Raw genomic sequence first — 21,162 nt, 5'->3', positions numbered from 1 at the left:
AAATCCCATGTCAGCACAGCTGCCCAAGGTCCAGGCCCAGGGAAGGCTCAGCCTGGGTTAATGTGAGCAGCAGGCACAGATAAACCAGGCTGGTTCCAGGCATTTCAGCAGCTGCATCTGCAGTGCCACTGCAGGCCAACAGGGTATGTCCCTGAAGCAGCTGATGACACCGATTCTCTAAAGGGATGATGATGAAATACACACAAAGCCCAAGATGAAGGAGCAGATGAAGGTGTTAAAATGATGCAACCAAACAGATATATAAATTAAACAGGAATGTTTAATCCAGACAATCCTTTCTTTTTCCTCTTTTTTTTTTTTTCCTTAAGCAGACGTTCCTCGAGAAACTTTTTAATTGGAAAATGAAAGCCTATTCCCACACTAGTGAAGCCACTTTTTTCAAGCAGCTCTGTTGCACAACTGTTACCACGACCCTAAACAACTTTTAATTGTTCTCTATCGATATTTCTGAACTAAAAAGTTTTAAAATATTGTATAGATTTTATTTGTGCTCCACATATCACAAGCAATTAACAACACAAAGGAAGGTTCGGTTCCTCAGCTAGAACACCAAACTCTACACCAAGTATTACATGGACACGACACTTGCACAGTGACAAGCACAGGGAAGTACTAGTTGAGCACTTACTCTCAGCAATCCACACCAACTCTTAAAATCCATTTCAGTTCTCCCACGCCACCCAGGCTACAATTTAAGGCATCTCCACGCAGCCATCCGTCCACCCACCCGCTCCCATACGCACCATTTACGCTGGAGGTGTTTACTCTCACAAAGAACTCACTATGTCCATCAGGTACCATTTATTATTTACCCCTCTAACTGTGTCAGCATTGAGATATGACAGTTAAACCAGTGTTAAATCAGTACAATATTTACAGAGCACAGCACATTAAGCTTGAGACACTCACTTTTGGGGGGGGGGGATAAAACCACGTTTTAGAACAGGACAAAGGTCACCATTATTATGCGTTTGAAAACAGCTATTTACAGGTCCCTATGACATAACTCTAGTCTGTACACTGTTCCAAGGGGGCAGGCAAAAGCAGGAGAGGCATTTATTTTAAGGGATTTTTAAACATACAATTTGGAAGCATATCATTATGCTACCCTGAACGCCACGAACCACCTCACCATTCTCCAAGGTGGCCTCAGATCCTAAGGATGGCGTGTCCAGCTGATACAAAACAGACAACACAACATTGACTTGGTGGAGAACATTTCCTCCAGCTATTCAGACATCTGAACTTTGAAGGCAATTCGTCCCAGAAACTTGTCACGGTCATCTTCGTTTTTTAAATTAGGTGAGCCCAGGATCTTACACTCAATTGCTATTTCTTCTTTGGTACTGTTGGGGTGAATTGCTAGTTGAACAGCCACTAGAGGCTGTAAATAGTGAGCCTAGTAAACAGAAAGATGGGGAAAATATTTGAGACCAGAGTAAGGTAGCATTACATTAACATTTAATCCATCAGAACAGTTAAGAGAAAAGCTAATCAAGAACCCAACTTTCCAAAGCACAACCTGACCCGGGTAAGACACTTTTTTTTTCCAAGTCAGTCAGGTAAACATTCTTCACTTTTTACCTAACCTATTGAAGATAATTTACGTCACAATATCTTCAGGAAGAGTATGACTTTAGCCTATATTAGGTCCAATTTTTCCAGAAACCTCCACTTGAAACCACCTCAGAAATTGGTGCCTTCCTTCCTGTCCATTCTGTTGTCTCCTCCCCTGGGTTTGGGTTTGGTTTGGGGGTGGGTGGCTGTAATTGCTACAGAACAGAACTTTCCTAGCAGGGTTGGAAGTGTCACTCAACAAATGCCAGTAAAGAAGCTCCTCTCCTACCCTAGGCCATTGTTGTTGGTTCAGCAAGAACCCACTGTAAAAGGTGTTCTCTGTTTGACAGCTCGACACAGAAACCTCTCCCTGGACATCCCGGCAGGGCCCTTCCTGCTCAGCCACATCTGGTGCAACAATCACAACTGGGGACTTTGCTCCCTCATAATAAAAATTAAAATTTAAAAATGAGAGCAGAACCAATCCTCCTTTTTTTGTCAACCCAATATTATACCTCACATCCAATTCCATTACTCTTATAAAGTGCTTACGAATTAAATAAGAGCTTATTTATTATACATTGTTAAGGCAGCATTTCATCCAGTGTTCATAAACTGTTTCTGTAATTTATTAATAGTTTTAGGTCAATATTGCTGACTGCTGATTAAGGAGAATTACTTATTTTCTTGGTAAGAATTCATAAGTAGAGGACTAAATACAACACACCAGTGTTATACAAGCATAAACCTTGAATTTTAATTGAACAAAATCTTGTGTTAAGATTCCCCCCCCCTCACTAATTTAGAGGACTCCTTAATACCTTTCTGTTGGTTTTAGGCATCTTCTTTACCAGAGAAAACACTACAGAATACTCAAAATCTCCTTAGCAAAAAATGATGCACCCTCAAAACTTTCCCCCTGTGAGGGTGGTACCACACTGGAGGTGCTGAATTTTCTAAAAATCAGAACTGCAATTCCCATCTTTCCTCAGGGAGAGAAGCCTTGTCACCACCAAGATTTTTTGAGGAAGTACACAAATTTCTGTGATGTTCTGAAATCAGATGTCCTTTTACTCAACAAAGATTTGGGGGAGGAGGAGAGAGAGCAGTATCCTCATTAACTGTGTCAGATCATCTGAAAAAGGGAACTTTCTCTAAGGTCATAGTTTGGCTCATTGTACTGAGCAGCAAAAGACAAACAACCATCCTGGATCACAAAATAGTAGATAGTAGTAGTATTTTTATGGCTTTTACCTTAGCACAAGGGCAGCAAATTTAGTTGAATCCTCTTTAACTCCTTTATAGAATAAAGTAATTTACAGTTCCACTCTGATATAATATAAAAATTTGGTTGCATAGCCAAGACATCAATCAGACTCTTGAGATCCAAATACTTAAACTCCTCACAGCTCTTCCCAGTGCCTCTTCTTTTTCTCACTACACTCATCTTATGAGATTCCAGCCTCACATGAACAAGAATCCCTAAAATCAGAGCCCCCAGTCCACATCAAGTGTTCTTCAGTTAGATAAATAGAATTTATGTCAGAATACAATGAGGATAGATGGACCAAGCAAGCAAAAGCGAAGATGATTATTAATAATAACAACATTTTAAAAAACCTCCATCTGCTACCTTGAAGTCCTTCATAAAACAAAGCAAAGAGAAAACGTGATTGTAGAGCCACAAACAAAGATAATCAACAATACCATAAGGAACTATAAACTTAATATCCTATACATAAGCCCCAAGGATTAACTATTAGAAACTGTATTGTAATAGAAAAATCGAGTTTAATTTCCTGCCTTCCCCTGCATTCGAAAAGATTCCAAAAAATATCAGTGCCCAAAAAAGAGCAGATGCTCTCAGTGCTGAGGCTACACGGCCACTTCTTCATTAGGACAATGACCAGTTCATTTCCTATGTCTGATAAAACATCTCTAACCTCAGCAAGCACTGAGCAACTTCTGCACATCAAATACTCCTTATGAGTACCTCGTTAGAGAGCTCAAACTTCAGAATCAATCTGAGATTGGTAACTGTAAATGCAAACAGAAGCACGACATTTACCACATGGAGAGCATCACCAAAGCAGACTTACATGCAAGCTTTTCCCATAGTATGGAAAGTACATCAAGTCTAACTCGCCATCAGTAGGAAAATACTTTATAGCAACCATGCCTTCATCCTGTAATTGGAGACAGCAACAAAATCCAAAGTTAACATCCGCTTGCACAGAAGTGAACACTAAATCAGAATTAAAACCCAACGATAAAGCGCAAGATACCTAAAAAAAATAAGGCAACTGACCTACAAACTCATAGAATAACTTTTAAAATAGATTTTTGGCAAAGAGTTACGTGCTGCACACATCTGCTACGGTGAGGATTAACAGTATATTTAAATTAGCAATCAAGATAGCTTGCCTTCATGCTTCCCTTATGAGGAGGACACTCACTGTCACGAATAATTTAACAACCAAAAATCACCCATATATAACTGTAACACCAAATATCCACAAGCAAGCCTGTGTGTTTCCTTCAAACACAGGCCACCTACAAAGAAATCCAAGTTTAAAATGGTGACGCTACAGAGTTGTGTGTGCCATCACCACCTCAGAGGAACAACACGGACACACGTGTGCCTTCTCACTCGGCTGTCCCTCCCAGCCCAAATTTGGGAATAAGAAGCAGCTACCTCCAAAGTTGCTGCCTAATTCCTGACTGAGGAGTGCTCAGTCTGTGAGATACACTAAAAATGTGGATGTGCTGAGCAGTCCAGACACAGACACCTCTCCCTACACACAGCACTCTTCAGGACTGTGTATCCTGGTAGGATGACAAACCACCAGCAAATGCCCACAGCTAACGTGGCTTTCTGTAATAAGATAAATATATCACCATAATCAAGGGAAATGCCATTAAAACAATCCCCCCCAATAGTAAACGTATCTTCAGACCATCACAGCTGGTTCAGTGTAACACACAAGTTCAAAGTGTATCAGCAACTGGCACTGCTTTCCTAGACTACCACATACAACAGCTGGGATTTTAAACAGCTACTCGACAGAAAACAGTGAAGAACAAACTACATCTCAAAATCACTTTTTTCTGACCTCCTCAAAAGAAAGTTTTTTAGGATATAGCCACATTCCCGTTCCTTTGCAGTTAAATGATTGCAATTCTTCGATACACATTTATTAAGTATTTTGAACCTTGAGCTAGCAAATATAATCACTAAGCAGAAATGGGTTGCTTTATGCCATTTTATTTTATTTAAAGCTCATGCAGCTGAAAACACTCGTTTTTCAAATATATTTCTGAAATAATGGTTAAATAATCAGAACAGCATAGGGAGGATAACCAGCGCCGTGTGGAGCAGCTGAACACCAGGCATGCACGCACTCACAACCAGGGAGGCACTGGGCTACCAGGGCAAGAGCAGAGGGCTTCTGGGACATGCAGCTGCCTGCCTCATGCAACTGCTGGGGGGCTTAATTCTAATTAATATCATTCATTCTAATTAATATCCCTACACAATTAAATAAAAACAAACCAAAAAACCACCCAAACAAGCCATCTTTGCTGAAGGGCTTCAAGACTCGGTCCACTAGTGAATGTCACTTCATCTGCTTATCATTTAGTTTCAACAAAGACTTACTGACAGTCAGCAAATCTAAAATAAGAACGTTTAGCTGGGCAGATGGACTTCGACCTCACTAACTTGGCCTTTATTAAAACTGTATCTTAGAAAGAATAATTTTCCAGATATTAAATAATATCCAAAGAGCCAAGGAAAGAAGTTGGCCAGGAATGGTCTGTAATCACTCGAGAAGAAGCAATGGTATCACTGCACAAGATAAAGAGCAGTGTGCTTCAATGGAAACTGGAAACCAACAAAGATTTCTGTCACAAAAAGCGAATTAACTCAGATCCTGACGGTGCTGACAGGAGCAAGGCAGTAGTGTCGTTCATACAAACATTCTTCACTCTTGTACACTAGAAGGTGATACCTGGTACAAAGTCAAGATGGTCACTGAAGAGAAAAAAGGGATGTATTTTGGAATTAAGGGGTTTTTTCCTTTTCTTTGGTTAAAAACCCTGCCATCAAATCTACCAGTTTTCAGTACAGGTAGATTTAACCTGAAAGAATACTGCAGCACAACGTTCCAGTGCATGTGGAGCTGCACACCCCCAGCCCCAAAGAGAAGACCTACAATGCTGATCTTCAAACGTGGAAACACCACCTTGGGTCGCTTTGTTTCTCTCTGTGGAGATCACCAAACCTACAGCAGATCAGTTGCTCCAGGGTGCAGAGGGAAGAACCTGTAAGTGGTGTCTGACATTGCAAACAGAATCTACAGAAAACACAGTGATGATGGACACCACTACGAGGGCAGAGGGGAAAGCATCCCCAACTGTAGGTGTGCTGACTTTGAACCACAGACCCACCTTTTTAGAAAAAATCCCAAACTACAGGGAGAAGAAAGAGGAATTGCCTTACAGGGGAACGCCTGAAGAACAGAAATTTCACCCTGAAAAACTTAAGTGATGTTTCAGGAGACAAAGACTGGCAGGATGTGCAGAGAAAAGCCATTCACCTCATTTTGTATCTGAGACAGCTGAAAAAACTCAGGTACCATTTCAGAGTCAGGTGGTGTTAAATCCAGGTAGACACTTGCCCAAATTGCTCTCAATTTATGTAAAAGTGATGCCAGGAAGTTCCACCTGACCAGGAGGAAGAGCTTCCCTCCTGTGCAGTGACCGAGGACAGGAACAGGTTGCCCAGAGGGGGTGGAGTCTCCCTCACTGGAGATGTTCAAGAGCTGTCTGGACCCAACCCTGTGCCATGTGCTCTGCTAGGATGACCCTGCTTAGCTCATCACCACAGAACTTCTAACTATATTCTATCTTTATTAAATAAATTCTGTAAGTAATTTGTGCTGACAGAAAGAGGATGCAAAAAAAAAGACCTATTATTTATTTTAGTGTATCTCAAAGGGTAAACAAAACAGCAAAAAACCCATCATTATCAAACTTATTCTTTTGCTACTGAAACCAGCTAAGAGGATAGAGAAAGGATCATCTGGAATTTGCTTACTACAGCTTTTACCACTGTCTCACAGAGCACCCAGACAAGAAAGCCCAAGAAACAGAATCATCATAAAATGGGATTTCCATCAATATTTTATAAATCACGTGAACATTAGTTCTCAGCACATTTCAGGTGGAAATGAAGATGACTGTCCTGGACCCTATTCAGTGTTTTCAGTAAGGACTTGTGAGATGTAAAACCAAGGTCACTGACTGCTGGGATCAGGGTTTAAGTGCAAAACACTACAGAGAACTTGATGCCGTGATGATAAAAATTACAGAGCAGGGACCAAAAATAGTAATAGGAAATTCAACTTCAAGAACTCACATCTACAAACACAGACTAGGAAACAACCAAAAGAAGGATCTAAATATCAGAATGATTAAAATAAGGACTCAGTGTATTACAAACAGCAAATCCACCTTGAGAAATGTTATTATTTCCAATGTGATTAAAAAGGGAGGAACTGTGCCATTAACTGTGGCCAACCTCTGTCCAGTCTGGGATATCGCATCACAAAAAAGTGATAAACTGACAAGTCAAAGAAAAAAGAGGCTACTAGAAGGAGCTTAATTGCTTTATTCTAAAACCCAAGTAATTCCTTCAAGAGAACAATGGCTTTCTTGAGAATGGAAGCAAAGAAAGTCTCAAAGAAGAAAAAGAATCAACCTCTGCTTGCAATGGAGAGATCAACACTTTCCAAGACTCCCCAAAAATCAAGTATTAAAATCTGTGCCTCCCACAGGTAGCTAAGGAAGAAGGCAGAAACCTTGCAAGTATTCTGTCTCTCACTGATGAGGTTTCCCAGCCTACTTCTATCAGTCCCCTCAAGCTCCAAGCCAGGACTGCGCCCTTTGCTCAAGCTACAAACTTACCAAGGGTTTCACTGCTCCCCAGGCAGTCTGGGAAAAACATCCATAATCAAAGTAATTATTATAATTGCCAGAAAACATTCTGCATAAATCCATCGATACACAACAAATATGCATCATTAGCTGTTATTGTAAGTAGTTTATACTTGATTGGAAGGCAACTTTTACTTGAGCAGTAACATTAGTTTCCACACACAGCATCTTACCCATCATTTATAAAACTGTCTAAGGTGCACTTGCAGCATGGAGAAAAAAATAAAAATAGAGGTTATGAAATGAGAAAACAAAATATAACTCACAATAAATAAATAAGACCACAAAGGACATGTATGTATTTTGCACAACTCTACAGCAAGACAGGTAGCTCAAACACATCTAAAGATGAAAGAACAACTGAAAAATATTTTTAAAAGTACACTGAAGAAATTAAAGACACTAAAACTAAATTAGACATACAGTAAGATGAAAGGCAAACAAAAATACAGAGTCTCTAACAAGAAGGAAAGAGAATAAATTACTTCACTATTCATCCTACTCATAAGGAAAATTAACTACTATTTCTTACAGTCAGGACTGACCTTGGGTGTGCACTGTATACGTGGTTCTCCCTCGGGCTTTAATCCAATTATCTAAAGGAGACAAAGTTACAATGTTTACACACCTTTTTCCCCTTTTCCAATCTCACAGGCTGAATTTGACTTTTTACCTCACTAAATGACAGAGTTCATACAGGGAGTAAATCTATTCAGTGGCACTTTTACCTGAACACAATTTTAAACTAGAACAAAGATTTAAAGCATGGTCAAGTTTAACAGTTTACTCAAATTAACTCAAATAGTTACAGTAACCACAGAAAAGACTGTTCTCTTATTTTACATGCAGCATGCATCATCACTGGCTCAAACCAATTAGCAATTCAAGTGATGTGTAACATCACCGAAAAGTCAAATAGTTGGTGAAGTTTTCACCACCTTTCACAGTGCAGGAGTTACAGAATCATTACATCCTACTTAGATTTCTGCATCACACATACGAAAAAAACCCACACTTTACTTGCAGAGTGGCCTAGAATCCATTTTGTACAACAGTAAGCAAAAGCAAAAAACAAATTACTTCTTAAAACAGGGGATTCAGGTATTTTGATACAAGTAGTCAAAGCCAATAGTATTAAGTATTAGAAATAATTAGAAAAGCCAATACTAATAAGTACTAGAATGCTCAAAAAGCTCACTTCGTTCTACTCTCTGAAAACATCAATGGCCAGAACCTTTCAGCAAATTACACTATTCTAGAAATGCAAACATCTCAAGTAGCAAACCGAACACGTATTTCACCCTTCCACATTAATTTTGCATACAGCAGTAGTTGGGAGAACCTAATACTAAGAATTAAAAAATAAGCAGCACTTACCCTGTTCATTTTCACAAGCACACAGGGAGTTCCTTTGGAATACCCAAAATTCGGATCTTCCTTTCCAGAGCACGGTCCCAGACTGGAGAGGTTGAATCGACAGGCCTTTTTCACAGCAGCATCATTCTGCTCAAAAATCTTCCCTTTGGTACAGTTAATGTTCTGGGACTGCTTGGAATCATTGTATGCTACGGAACACAAACAGCTTCTAAGTCAATGGCATAAAACAAAGCAGCAGCCAAAGCCTGCTGATGCCTATGTAAGTATATAATTTACAGTGCAACTTGTCAAACAGTTCTCTCAAAGAACTATTTTCAGAGCACTCTGTCTCCTACAGCCATCTTAACAAACACTTTTCCACCGCCCTTGAATGAAAGAATAAAAACAGTACTACAAAAGAAGTAATACCATCCTGCCTTTCAAACTGTAACAATAATCATAACTTTGTTAATTCCTATATATAAACTTATTATATTTTCAATCAAGTTTTCACCTGGGAACTGAATCAGTTTTCCCTTTGCACGTGTTCCTTTTACAGATGCACAGGAAAACTTGGAGTACTTCAATCAGTGCTATTAAATGGCCTCTACATTTACATCAGATGGTGCAATGGGTTTTATACTGAGACCCCAAGTCGTTTCTTTGTGAAGAATTTTCACTTTGGGGTGAAAATTAATAAACTGCAATTAATTTAATCTTTGTCAAACAGACACTTAGGTTCTCAAGGCTACAGGATGCTCAGTTATCAAATCATTTAGATTAAGACCAATTAGATAAGTCTTGACAAACTATGCCTCCAAATAAATACATGGCCTATGTTATTTTACATTACATTCTCTTGGCAGATGTGATTTCTACATCCTACAGTATTTAAATAACCACGTCACCAAAACACTGGACTAGGAGACAAAACTCTCCATTATGTCCTCCACTATTCCCCCTGCCCAGGGCTCCCTGTCCAATACAGACATCACTTTTTACCTTTCTTTGTAAAGTACAGACTTTATTAACACACATTTCTGGGGTAACCCTGAACTTGCACTGGTCTCCATTAGCAACCAGGAACTACAAGCAAAAAATGAAAGCAATGTTCTCAAGACAAAGATTCCGGAATTACTTGGGGAGATGGAAGTAACTTACATTCAAGGAAATTTTTAAGTGTGGTAACATATTCCAAATATGACTGGCTGTCACTCTTGTTAAAGTAAAATTCCAGTGCAGTGTCTGGCTTTGGTGAAATCATAAGTCCTTAAAAAGAAAAAGTGCAAGTTAGGAACTAACCAACTTCTCTTTCCTACACCACTCCAACCCATTCGATATATCCATAAATTGGAAAATGTCTATCTGCAAAGAAACATCAACTTTACCCCTGCATTCCACAGTACTGGAAGGTAGTTTGTGTTTGAAGCCAGTTATCAAAATCAACGTTACATTAATTACCACTTAAATCCAAGCCAGGGCATAGCTGCAATTCACAAAGCGAACCCAAGTGATTAGGAAAAGCAAAATCAGCAGCTTAATCAGTTTCAATCAAAGATATTTACCAATTCCCTTCCCATTTTCCATACTCAGCAAATTAAACATGAACAATAATTGAAATGATACCCAAACCCACAGCCAGAACACCTTCAGTTCAAGCAATGGTTCAAAGCTTTAGGCAGCACAGAGTGAAGCTATGATTGCATTTTTTCTCACAGAAACCCAGCATTTTAAAAAAGCATTTTTAAAATCTTGATTATGCATAAAGGTGGCTTGAAAGTTACCCCAGTCAAAACAGACAAGCCAAGGCAGTTTCTATTCTTCTCCTCCATGGCCTCCAACAGAAAGTTTGGGCCCCATCTGTTCCTTGTGGGGCAAGGAAGGGGCACAGTTAAAGCTCAGGGACTTTTCTGGAGCAGGTGAAGCGAAAGACACTCCTTGCTAACACCCAGCCTTCGCCATCAGCTGTGTCTACCAGACCAACAATGCTTCAGCTGCAGATGGAACAGCTCCACACCCCCAGACGCTGCAGGACAGTCCAAAGCTGTTCAGAAAAGGGTGTACGACTGATTGCTTTATACACAGCACCTGACTGTAGTCTTTGTTTAATATGAGTAAGATAAAAACCCAGCAGCTGTGATTAACAGGTGAATGTCCATGTATCTGTCTCTTCAAATATAGCTGAGAACTGACACTGCAGCCCCACCAAAAAAAAAACCCAACCAAAACAAAAGCATCACCACAAACACAAAACCCCAATCTATATTTTATCAGATTAACTTTTTCCTAAGTTGGAATATTAAAGACAAGTTTGGCATAAAAGAAAAAGTTAGTTGCAATTACAGCAGCAACCAACTGTACCAGCTTAGGATGCCATGTAGCTTCCTACTGTCTGGCAAAACTAATTAAAACTAGATTGCCAAAGGAACAGAATTTAATGAATAAAACTCATCTCCTCCTCCCCCATTAAAAAAAAAAAAAAAGAAAAAAAAATCAAGCCTTCTGAATACAAACTAAACATTTAAGATGATAATAACAAAGGTATAGACTAAACATTTATCACAAACATCTTTCAGATTCTAAAAAAAAAAAAAAATCCAGATATGATTTAATGCTTTTTTAACTCTAGATCTTTTCTAGGATTCCCAATAAATCATAGATCCTCTTTTCTGCAATAGCAGCAGTTAAATTATTTCCAGGGAAGCCACAACTAAATGCCTCAATGACTGACAGTCCATGTAAACCTACAAATACGAAATTTTAACTGCAGATTACTTTGTACCATTACATTTTCTGGCCTTCACACTGAACTGGGATTCAAGAAAATACAAGATAATTATTAGCAGGGCTGAAAAATCACTGAAGGTGTTTCACACACCAAGGGCTTTTGGGGCGTAAGAGATTATTATTATCTATGTTTCTCAAAGGGAATAATGACAAAATAATTCAACTAGTCATCAGTGAATGAAACAATTTGAAGAGATTTATCGCTTCAGTGAGACTTCAGAAATATCCTAAGAGGAAGGGAGGGACTTCTTGAATTCCAGTGGATCACAGTCTGCCCAACCACTACAGTGTAAATTCTACACAAAAAGCTGTTTAAAGGACTGATAGACTAGGAGAGACGCAGGGTTTGGGCTCTTCTAAAGGAGCAGAATTGACAGCCTCAGCACAGGATCACATTCAGGATTGTAAGAGAAATTACATTATATTGCAATTCCAGGAGGGATTTTAAAATAAAATCATCTGGATTTGATTTATGCTGTTACATCCCAGTGTACAAAGCAAGTCAAATTTCAATTATAAAGTAAAGCAATTGTGAGATTTCCAAGCACGTTTAACAAGAGGAAAACCATTGACCTACGCCATCCAGGTTTTGTGTGTAGAATTTGCTTTTATAATTTAAGGTTTTACAGCCTGGAACATTACATGTTTCACTGCAAGTGAAAAATGACAGAGTTAGAGAGAAAAATACTGAAACAGGAACAAGCAATTTTATTAACATTTATATGTACGAGCTACTAAAGACATGGTTAATAAAAAGGTTTAATTCAGAAATGTTACAGGAGTTCTTAAATTAAAAACTAATTGTGGCATACATAATTTTTTAAACAAACATCCCCTAGGACTTATTTCAAAGTCAAGAAAAATACCCTGAATTGCAAGAGAAATGTCACTCAAGTCCAGCATTAAATCACAGCTCCATCCACTGCCAAGGTTCTGACTTCCACAATGGAAATGGGGACACAAGATCAACTAAGCCACCTTTTTTTCCTCATTTTTTTCTTTTTAAATTATTCTTTCCAGCATCTAGGCCCATTCTTAGCTTGAAAAAAACAACATAAATCCTCAAAATCAGTTACGAGACAACACCTGTTAGAGAAGGCCAGAATGTTACACCAAACAAGTTCTGTTCAGAATCCAGAGAAGTTTATCACGTCGGTCCAACTGCAAATTTGCTCACACAAACATTACTCTGTCATCTTAAGTGTGGATGCAGCTCCAAGATGTTGGTCAATTTTAAGAGTTTTGAGTTTATAGATAGGGGAAAGTACTTAAAAAAATAAAGCTGTCTCACTTCCACCAAAATATTAATATTGCACCATTTAGTTTTGTGGTTTAAACATAAATTTGGTCCCTAAGATAAGTTATTAGAAAAATCGAGATATCAAATTTTCAGGTGGCCAGACCATTCAAGTAGCATATACAAATCAAACACTTACAGATTCTCCAGAAACAGTAACTAGAACACACTAATCTCTATGGTGTAGTTAAAGTACTCAGATTCATTTTTTAAACCTTTCAGAGCGAAAATTCTTAATATTTTTGCAATATGGAGTTACACCAAAACAGAGCCCGTGTCAGAATTTTGTGATATATTTTAACCAATCTTTAAAAAACAAATAAAAAAAAAAGTTGAAAAACAGTAGAAGGGGGGAAAAAAAAAAAAAAGACAAGCACCTTCTTTCTCATTTCTCCTTGTGCAGGGATTTTTCCTGTCACGTGCAGCCAGCAGTGGGACTGGATGGGCACAGACACAAAGGGAGCAGCAGCTCCAGGAGCAGGACACCACCTTCAGTGGCAGCTCCAATTTACATGGGCTTGGCTTCATCACAAAACAGGCCCCTCTCCCTGTAGCTGATCCCTACAGAAAAGGCCAACAAGCCTTGAAATCCACAGACATTCCATGTCAATTGAAAACTACCTGACAGTGAACTAAAAACCCACGGCCCTGACACGTCACACCCACAGCACAGCCCTCCTGGGCCTCCTCAAAGTACCCAACACTAACCAAGGCGGCCTTCCCTCTGATCCAAGAGAACTGGTTGATGGTGCCTTTAAAGCAATTGGATTCAGTTATAATCCCACTTCTCCAGCAGCACGTTGTCTGGATTTGCAGGTAAAACTGTGGGCAAATTCAACTGAAAAGAGCTTAGAGGAAAACACACCAAAAGGTAGCGCATACACACAAGAAGCTACTGCCTGAATTTATGCTGTAAGCACAGCAGGTTTTGCCTTTGCAACCTGCAAGTAACTGAGGAATAATCCCATTTTCCCATTAAGTAGTTCATACTTCCAACGAGCTCTCACATGAAACTCAGCTGTTAAACCAGACAGAGGTTGATGAAAAAATAAACACGGTGTTACCTGGACTAGAGATCCGGTCCCGATATTTTGGTATATCACTGCTCAGGGTCTGAAGCATCACCCACATTGTGAACGTGAAGAGTGCTGCTAGGAAGCCATAGAACACCAGGTAGAACAGCAAGATCAACCCTGGGAAGAAAAAAAAAAATAAAATTACTATTTTTGTTTTGAAACTAAACCCAGGAAATAGGCAATACAATGTTTGTATACACATATAATGCCCAGTGCACAACAATGCATACAAAGAGGTTTTCTTAATGCTTTCTGATTCTTAAAACTTACAGGGCGTTTTAGCATTTCTATTTTTAAGCAAGAAGCATTAAAAAGTGCTCCTTGGGCTACATAGGAAAGCTGGCAAAGATGACTAAGCAATGCGTTAGGAAAAAAAATAAAGCTTGACTTGCTTAAGGGAATTTTGGGTTTGTATCTGGAAAGGAAGGGGTTGTCGGGAAGATGAAAGAACTGACTGAAGAGATGAAATTATTACACTGGATCTCGACCAGGTAGGAAGCAATCAGTGCTTTCAAACCATAGTTGATCCATGAGGGAACTCCACACAGAGCACACATTCACACACAGGTCTTGTTACAAGAGACTCCTCAAGGAGAAAATGCTTTCTGTTGCAGATTTTGGAGAACAAACCAAGCCTTCTATTCAGATTTATCAGGTGTTTGCCTAACACATCCACCTGCTTTATCCATCTACCTCAGGGACCCGGCAACCTCAGTGGGGTTCACCAGTTACACAGATGGTACTTCCACTTGTTTCATTAACCCAGTGTACAATCCCAACCTAAGAGCGAGTGATTCTGTTCAAAGACTGAGCACCTGAGACTTAGGGACACATGTACAGATTGTCAAACAGAATGGCAGCCGAACAAGTACCGAGGAAATCAGATGTTTGGACACAGAGCCATCTCCAACACCTTTCTAATTCAACAGCAGAACCTAATGACACAAATTCAGTTTTTACAGACTAGTCTAGCTATATAAGGGTGCTATCAGAAGCCAGCGAAATAACCCAGGTAAAGAAGAGCACATGAAACCATTACACAACATGCTACCCCTGATATCTGATTAAATGCAGTATTTTTCAGCCTGCCACAGAAAAGGGCAGAGCAAAAGCAAACATGACTGTATCCCAGTACTGTCCACTGAAGATGACAGAAGGAAGCCTAATCCTTGGCTCCTGTCCCAGAAACTATGATTGCATTTTGCACTGAAATATTCAGTGCCAGCGTAACCCACAGTAACCCACGGCTGCTGAAGATACAAGCACCTGTACTGCTTCTGAAAGAATTCAGTGTACACCTATTAAAATAATGTGGTGATCCCCAAATTATCTTTCAGGTAACTTCTCTCCAGAAATCAGCTGAATGTTATTGGATCTTTGGCTTGGTTATAGTTTTTGATTTCACGTGTTGACAAAGTTACTTACCCATCTGCAAAAGTCTGAGAGTGATCAGGTACTTCAAATATATTTGGAACCAATGAGACGCAAGATTCCATGCAGCAATTAGGAGCAGCAAAGTGTGCAAACACAAAACCAGGCTCTAGAATGAACAAGAGAGCTCTGCATCTACTATAAACTATCTAAGGTTATTTAGGAGCTATTTGGGTGCTGAAAAGAGAATATAAAAACAAACAGTAGAAATCCTAGTCAACAAAACCTTTACAAAAATCGCATTTGTATTTGGCACGCCAGCAATCTGCTTTACTTATAAAGTTATAATTGCTTTAACTGGATCCAAAACAGAACAAGGATCTTCTAATTAATACCCAGTGTCTTCTGGGCATCACAAACAAAAAAGCTCCTCACAAAACCTTTGGTCAGCTCTCACTTGGATCCTTGTAAGTTAATCAATTACTGAATACACTTTCCTCAAGCTGTCTAGAAAGTACACTTGCCATCAAGTGACCAAGACATTCATCAAACAGTTCCAATGGAACAGAGAAAGAGTTTGACGTGGAGGACAAGACAAGCAGTTTCCATGGCAATTAGCAGAAAAGCAAGAAAGTCAGGGAAATCTTTTTTTCACTGAGCTATTTCGTAATACACCGTTATTTTAATTTCTAAAAGACGATGCCAAACTGCATGTGTGCACGCACACAATTCTTTTTAATCCTTATTTTAATGGAGCTGGGAAATGCACTGCACTGACCACTAAGCCACCCCATTGATGCTACTTTGCCACATTAAAAAGAGGGAAAAAAACAAACAACAACAACAAAAAACTCCTCTGCAACTTCCAACAGCCCCAAACTGAGTAAGCTGCTCTTTGTGAGCCTATTAGTTCTAATTATCCTAAGCTAATCACAATGAGCAAGCCATAACCTGTCAAAAAACCCTGCCAAAATAACTGCACATAACACTGGACTTCTTGTGAGGAAACAGGATGTACCCAAGCACCAGGGCAAAGCTATCCACATTTACTGCATGGGAAGCACAGCTACCACATCATGCAGCTCAGTTCAGTGACACAACATCTTGCTACACCAAAACTGTAACACGAGAAAAACCGAAACAAAATTCTGCATTACAATTTGCCTGGTTGTTTTGGTTTGTTTTTTCTTTTTGCAGGCCATCACAGTACCAAACCCCCTCCTTCATGTCCTAACCACAAGAACAAGCGAGTCAGCTTTGGAAAACTGCTATTTCTGAACCAACGTGCTGCTACCATCATCAGCTGGAATTCACTTGCAGGGATCAAAGCACTTCTCCACTGTTAAAATTAGAATTTCTGACTGGTGAATGCAAGGTATCACCTGGCCATCGTTTCCATGATGAACACGTGCTTTCCAAACTTTACACGGCAAAACTGATAAAAAGCATGTCAATCTGGCATAAAGCAGATGGGTAAATCTACCTGTATGCAATACCTGAGTAGATATATCCAGGTATCACAACACACACTGCCAAAGGCATGGAAGGAAATATTCACCGTTACCTGTAACAGCAAAAATTAAATGCTGTATTTCAGGTTTGTTGGATCCCATGCTGCACTGATCCTATCACCTGTATAGCCACTCTTCAGCATCTTTAACTAGTGGGATTTAAAGATCCAAGTAACGTTCCTACTGATTCCCACCGGTGCCAGGAACATCAAGGAATTTTAGTCCACCTGCAGATGGATTTCTTTCCTCAAACTAACATAAGTATACATTGTAAATAATCACTGATCATGTTTCAATTTTATTTCTTACACAACTTGAGAATTACTGTTTTCCAGATCTGGGGAACAGTAGGGGGAGGAAGAGGAAGACTCTGAAGAAATGTAACTTCAGGTCCACATTTTATTTTATGTCACAGTAAGCCAGGGCTCCACATTTAACATGGCTCCACCTCAGGAGATCATAAAAACCATCCAGTGCAGCACTTGCAAAGAACTGCATATCCACTGACACGGTAGAAAATTCGCCTAAAAATAAGGTGTTGGGGTTTGCTGGGGGGGTTTTTTGTTTGTTTGTAGTTCCAAGCACGTGTTTGTGCACTGAAGGGTACAGCTACCCATTCAACAGAAAATTCAGGAGGTCTGGATTTCTATGCAGTTCAAGACAACGCCACCTCCACCTCAAACACCTTGACAAAACCAGCTTTACAGAAAGACTTAAATACACTTGACATGAGATCTACTGTGACCACAGATGACGTACTACTAGAGTCTATATTGCCTTTTATTTTTTTGGCACAAATTATTTTTCTATAACCTCGTGTGAAAAGAATTTACTGCCTGTCCTGTAAGACCACAGACACACCTCAGTGTGTTGGTGAGCATCCCATTCCAGCACTTTCATGATGATGTCACTCCATTCCTACTCGAACTCCAGGCAGGCACAGCACCTTGCCATTACAGGCAGAGTCCAATTCTGATCTTCCTTTCACTTGCAGAAAGGCCTCATATGGCAGCCTGCCAAGTCCTCCTCTCTCTGCCCCACCTGATTAAATTCTGGGTGGACCCCAGGAAAGATCCTCCTTTCCCTTCACCTCTGCAAGGACTATCAGCACCCCTCGTGCCCTTCTGCTGGGAACACCACCACCTCCGGTCATCAACAGGTTTCCCAGCATTTTCTGTCTCTTTAATACAACCAATGATTATGTCAAAAAATTAAAAATAGGTTTGGGGGGGAGGGTGTGTAGGTTTGGAAACCAATTTGTGAAAGATTCAAACCGAATTATCCCTCAAGTCTGAAAAAAATGTGAAATTCCCCAGCTTTTTTTCCTCAAGAGGAGACATATTCTGGGGTTTTCGCTCCACTGAAACAGGCAACCCTTTCCCAAACCCAGAGGCAACACACCTCTGTTCCATGACAAATGTGAGTGTAGGAGCTGCTGGTGTTTGATCTCTTCACAAATGCTGGTGCAGAAATGGCAGACGGGAACACTCCTCTGCCACAGCACTGGGATTCACAGAGAATCACTGCCCTGCAGGTACAATTCACATGAGCCCCGGGGACTGCCTCAGACTAGGACACAACATGCACACGGTGGGAACAATTATTGAACAGTTTCTCTACTGCCTGTGCCTCATTTCTGCGAGCAAGATGTCTTGAGACAAGAGGAATATGCACAGCAGAACCAGAGCCAATGGAGCTCTCAACCGTGCTGCCCCTGGAGACATGAAAAGCCAGCAGACTGGGAACCAGAGCTCTCCTCTCCTACCTCCTTCAGGAAGAAGGAACAGTTGTCAGTGAGAGTTCTAAGCTCACACCAGGACTGCAAGGGCACAAATGAGACCAAAGCCTGCAGATTCTTCTGTGCCAAGAGCCACACAATTAGCGTCCTGCTATTAAAAAGTGAAACCAAACGCAAAGCCACACACCACGGCCTGGAACAGTCAGGCTCTAACTAAACTGAATTAAACAGGCACGCTATGGTAATCACAAAATGCCAAAACAAACAAATATTGATGAAAAAAACACGCTCAAAATGTGTAGCGACACTAAACATTCACCTCCTGATGTCCAGGCTGAGGAAATGCTTTATAGCACTAACCACATGCCAATCACCTAAACCCCTAGAGAAACCTTATTAATGAAATAGAATTATTCCAGCTGACTGCACAGAGTAAAATTATTCAAACTGTCTATATGTACTTTCTCAAAAACATCTTTTGACAAGTAGCTGTAGAAACTCAAATACCAACTAAGTCATCTCACTCATGTTTCCAGTGTTGGCCTGGGACTAACACGGACTAAGTGACTTGCCCTAACAGACAGGTTTAAACAGACAAGGCGGTTTCATCTTCACCTCTTGTCGAAAAAACTTCCAAGCTATTTCTAACATGCCTACAGCCTGTTCTCCTCAGACTCATGACACAGCCAGGCTTCTGCAATCCACACAGCCGGCCCACGCACTTGAGGAAACCTGCCTGCACAGAAAGATCAGGAGACAACAGCATAGTGGAAATTTCCTCTCCTTTGCTATTCAACCGGCAGAGTAGCTGCGAGCTCTTATTTCCATCTGAATGGAGGGGAACTCCTGTCAGAGCTCGGGCCCTCTCCTGATAGACGGGAGATATTGGCACGGCAGAGAAAGCACAGCCCGCTGAAAGCTCCTCCTCGCTATTTCAACATTAGCATTCATTGAGATTGTGTCAAGGCCAAGGATGTATTGGCCTGTTCCTTTACACCACGCTGAGATTCTTGTTGGTTTTGTAAGCACAACGATTTAAGTATCCCGACTACATCCAAGTTTTGGGAGGAGACGCAGCATTTTCTGAAGTCAGTAAATATGTCCCATGAGGGCTGAGGAAACATCCTAATATTAAGCATTTGTACAACGCTTTAATATGAGAAAACACACTCGGAAAATATAAATATTTTTACTGGAAGCAACGAGATTATGATAACATGCTTTCCAGCTCAGAGGAAAGCAATGGGATGACTACCTGAAAATAGGAAAACAAACACTGCCTTCACAGGCTTTACTGGAGAGCCTTCCTTTGAAAGCTTCCTTTAAGAAAATAAAAGGCCCAGAAGCCCCACGCTGGAACAAATTTAGCACGATGACGCACAACGACAGACAGCGCTCACTCCGGAATCGGGGCTCACGAACTTTTTTGGGGGTTTGGGGGGTTTTCTGGTGCTCCCCCTCCCCGTGCCACAGCCACCAGCACAAAGGCGATGGGCGCCCATTCATTGCGGATTCCCCGCGCCGCTGGAGCGGGGGGGGGGTCGCTGGCAGGGCCGGAGCTGCCCCGGCACGCGCGGGCTGCGGGGGCCACACGGCGGGCGGGGCCGCCCCGCACCTCACGGCCCGAGGCCCGGCACGGCCGCACCGCGGCGGCCCCCGGGGCGGCCCGTGCGGGGGAGGAGCCCGCGGGCCCGCAGCGGTGCCGGGGGGCGGTGAGCGGGCCCGGGGGGCGCTCCGGGATCGCTCCTCCCCTGCCCTGCCCTGCCCTGCCCTGCCGCCCCCTCCCCGCTGTCACCGACCGCGCTATTTTTAGCGCTCGGTTGTGGCGGGCGCCGGGCGCGTGCGCCGCCTCACCTGGCGCGCGCCGCCCCCGCATCCCCCCGCGCGGACCCTCCCGCACCCCGCCCCGCACGGCCCCCGGCCCTTCCCCTCTGCTCCCGCGCTCCCACCGCTTCCCCGCCGCCCCCCTCGGCTCGGCTGGCGCCGCGCCCCGCCCTTGTGCCCCTCAGGGCGGCAGCGCTCACCCCAGCTCTTGGCCGTGCGCCCCAGGAACTCGCCGCTGCTGGGGTTGTAGATGAACTGCCGCCACTCGGCCATGCTCTGGCGGAACGGCTTCTTGGTCTCCTTGGCCATGGCGAGGCGAGCGGCGCGCACCCTGCGGAGGAGGCTCCCGGCAGAGAGAGCCGCAGCCCGCCCGCTCCAACCGCTGAGTGAGCGCGGCCGCGGCGCCCGGCGGGACAGCGGGCGGGGGCGGGGCGCGAGGCCCGGGACCGCCCCTCAGGCCTGGCCCCGCCCCCGCGCCGGGCGGGACCCGCCGCGCGCCGCCCGAGGCCAATCCGCGCCCGCCGCGCGCGCGCGCGCGCCCCCCGGCGGCTCGCGCCGCCCGCTGCGGCCGCACGCGGCCCTGCCTCGCGCCAGCCCCGGCCCCGCGCGCCCATCCCCATCCCCGTC

At 42.2% G+C, this 21,162-nt stretch overlaps 1 protein-coding gene across 1 annotated transcript; it reads right to left on the bottom strand.

Moving 5' to 3' along the window:
- Nucleotides 1-262: 262 nt before the first annotated feature.
- ATP1B3 (ATPase Na+/K+ transporting subunit beta 3) lies at nt 263-21,004 on the bottom strand. The gene is made up of 7 exons (XM_027905090.1): nt 20,736-21,004; nt 14,080-14,208; nt 10,093-10,200; nt 8,953-9,140; nt 8,121-8,171; nt 3,678-3,764; nt 263-1,420 (listed from the first exon to the last, which is right to left on the bottom strand). The coding sequence occupies exons 1-7, from the start codon at nt 20,842-20,844 to the stop codon at nt 1,250-1,252; spliced, it is 843 nt and encodes a 280-aa protein (XP_027760891.1). The 5' UTR covers nt 20,845-21,004; the 3' UTR covers nt 263-1,249.
- Between the last annotated feature and the right edge of the window lie 158 nt (nt 21,005-21,162).

This window comes from Empidonax traillii, unplaced genomic scaffold, assembly GCF_003031625.1.
Source record: "Empidonax traillii isolate 1590-97213 ecotype Southwest subspecies unplaced genomic scaffold, ASM303162v1 scaffold1119:size178550, whole genome shotgun sequence".
Classification (NCBI taxonomy): Eukaryota; Metazoa; Chordata; class Aves; order Passeriformes; family Tyrannidae; genus Empidonax; species Empidonax traillii.
This window is presented reverse-complemented; position numbering and strand designations above follow the sequence as displayed.

Bases quoted from the DNA above. Each gene is read 5' to 3' on its own strand.
- ATP1B3 (XM_027905090.1), bottom strand. From the start codon at position 20,844: ATGGCCAAGGAGACCAAGAAGCCGTTCCGCCAGAGCATGGCCGAGTGG. The intron at 10,201-14,079 runs GTAACACCGTGT...TTTCTTTTTAAG, and splicing joins GGACCGGATCTCTAGTCCAG to GACTTATGATTTCACCAAAG. The intron at 3,765-8,120 runs GTCAGTCCTGAC...CTCCAATTACAG, and splicing joins GTATACAGTGCACACCCAAG to GATGAAGGCATGGTTGCTAT.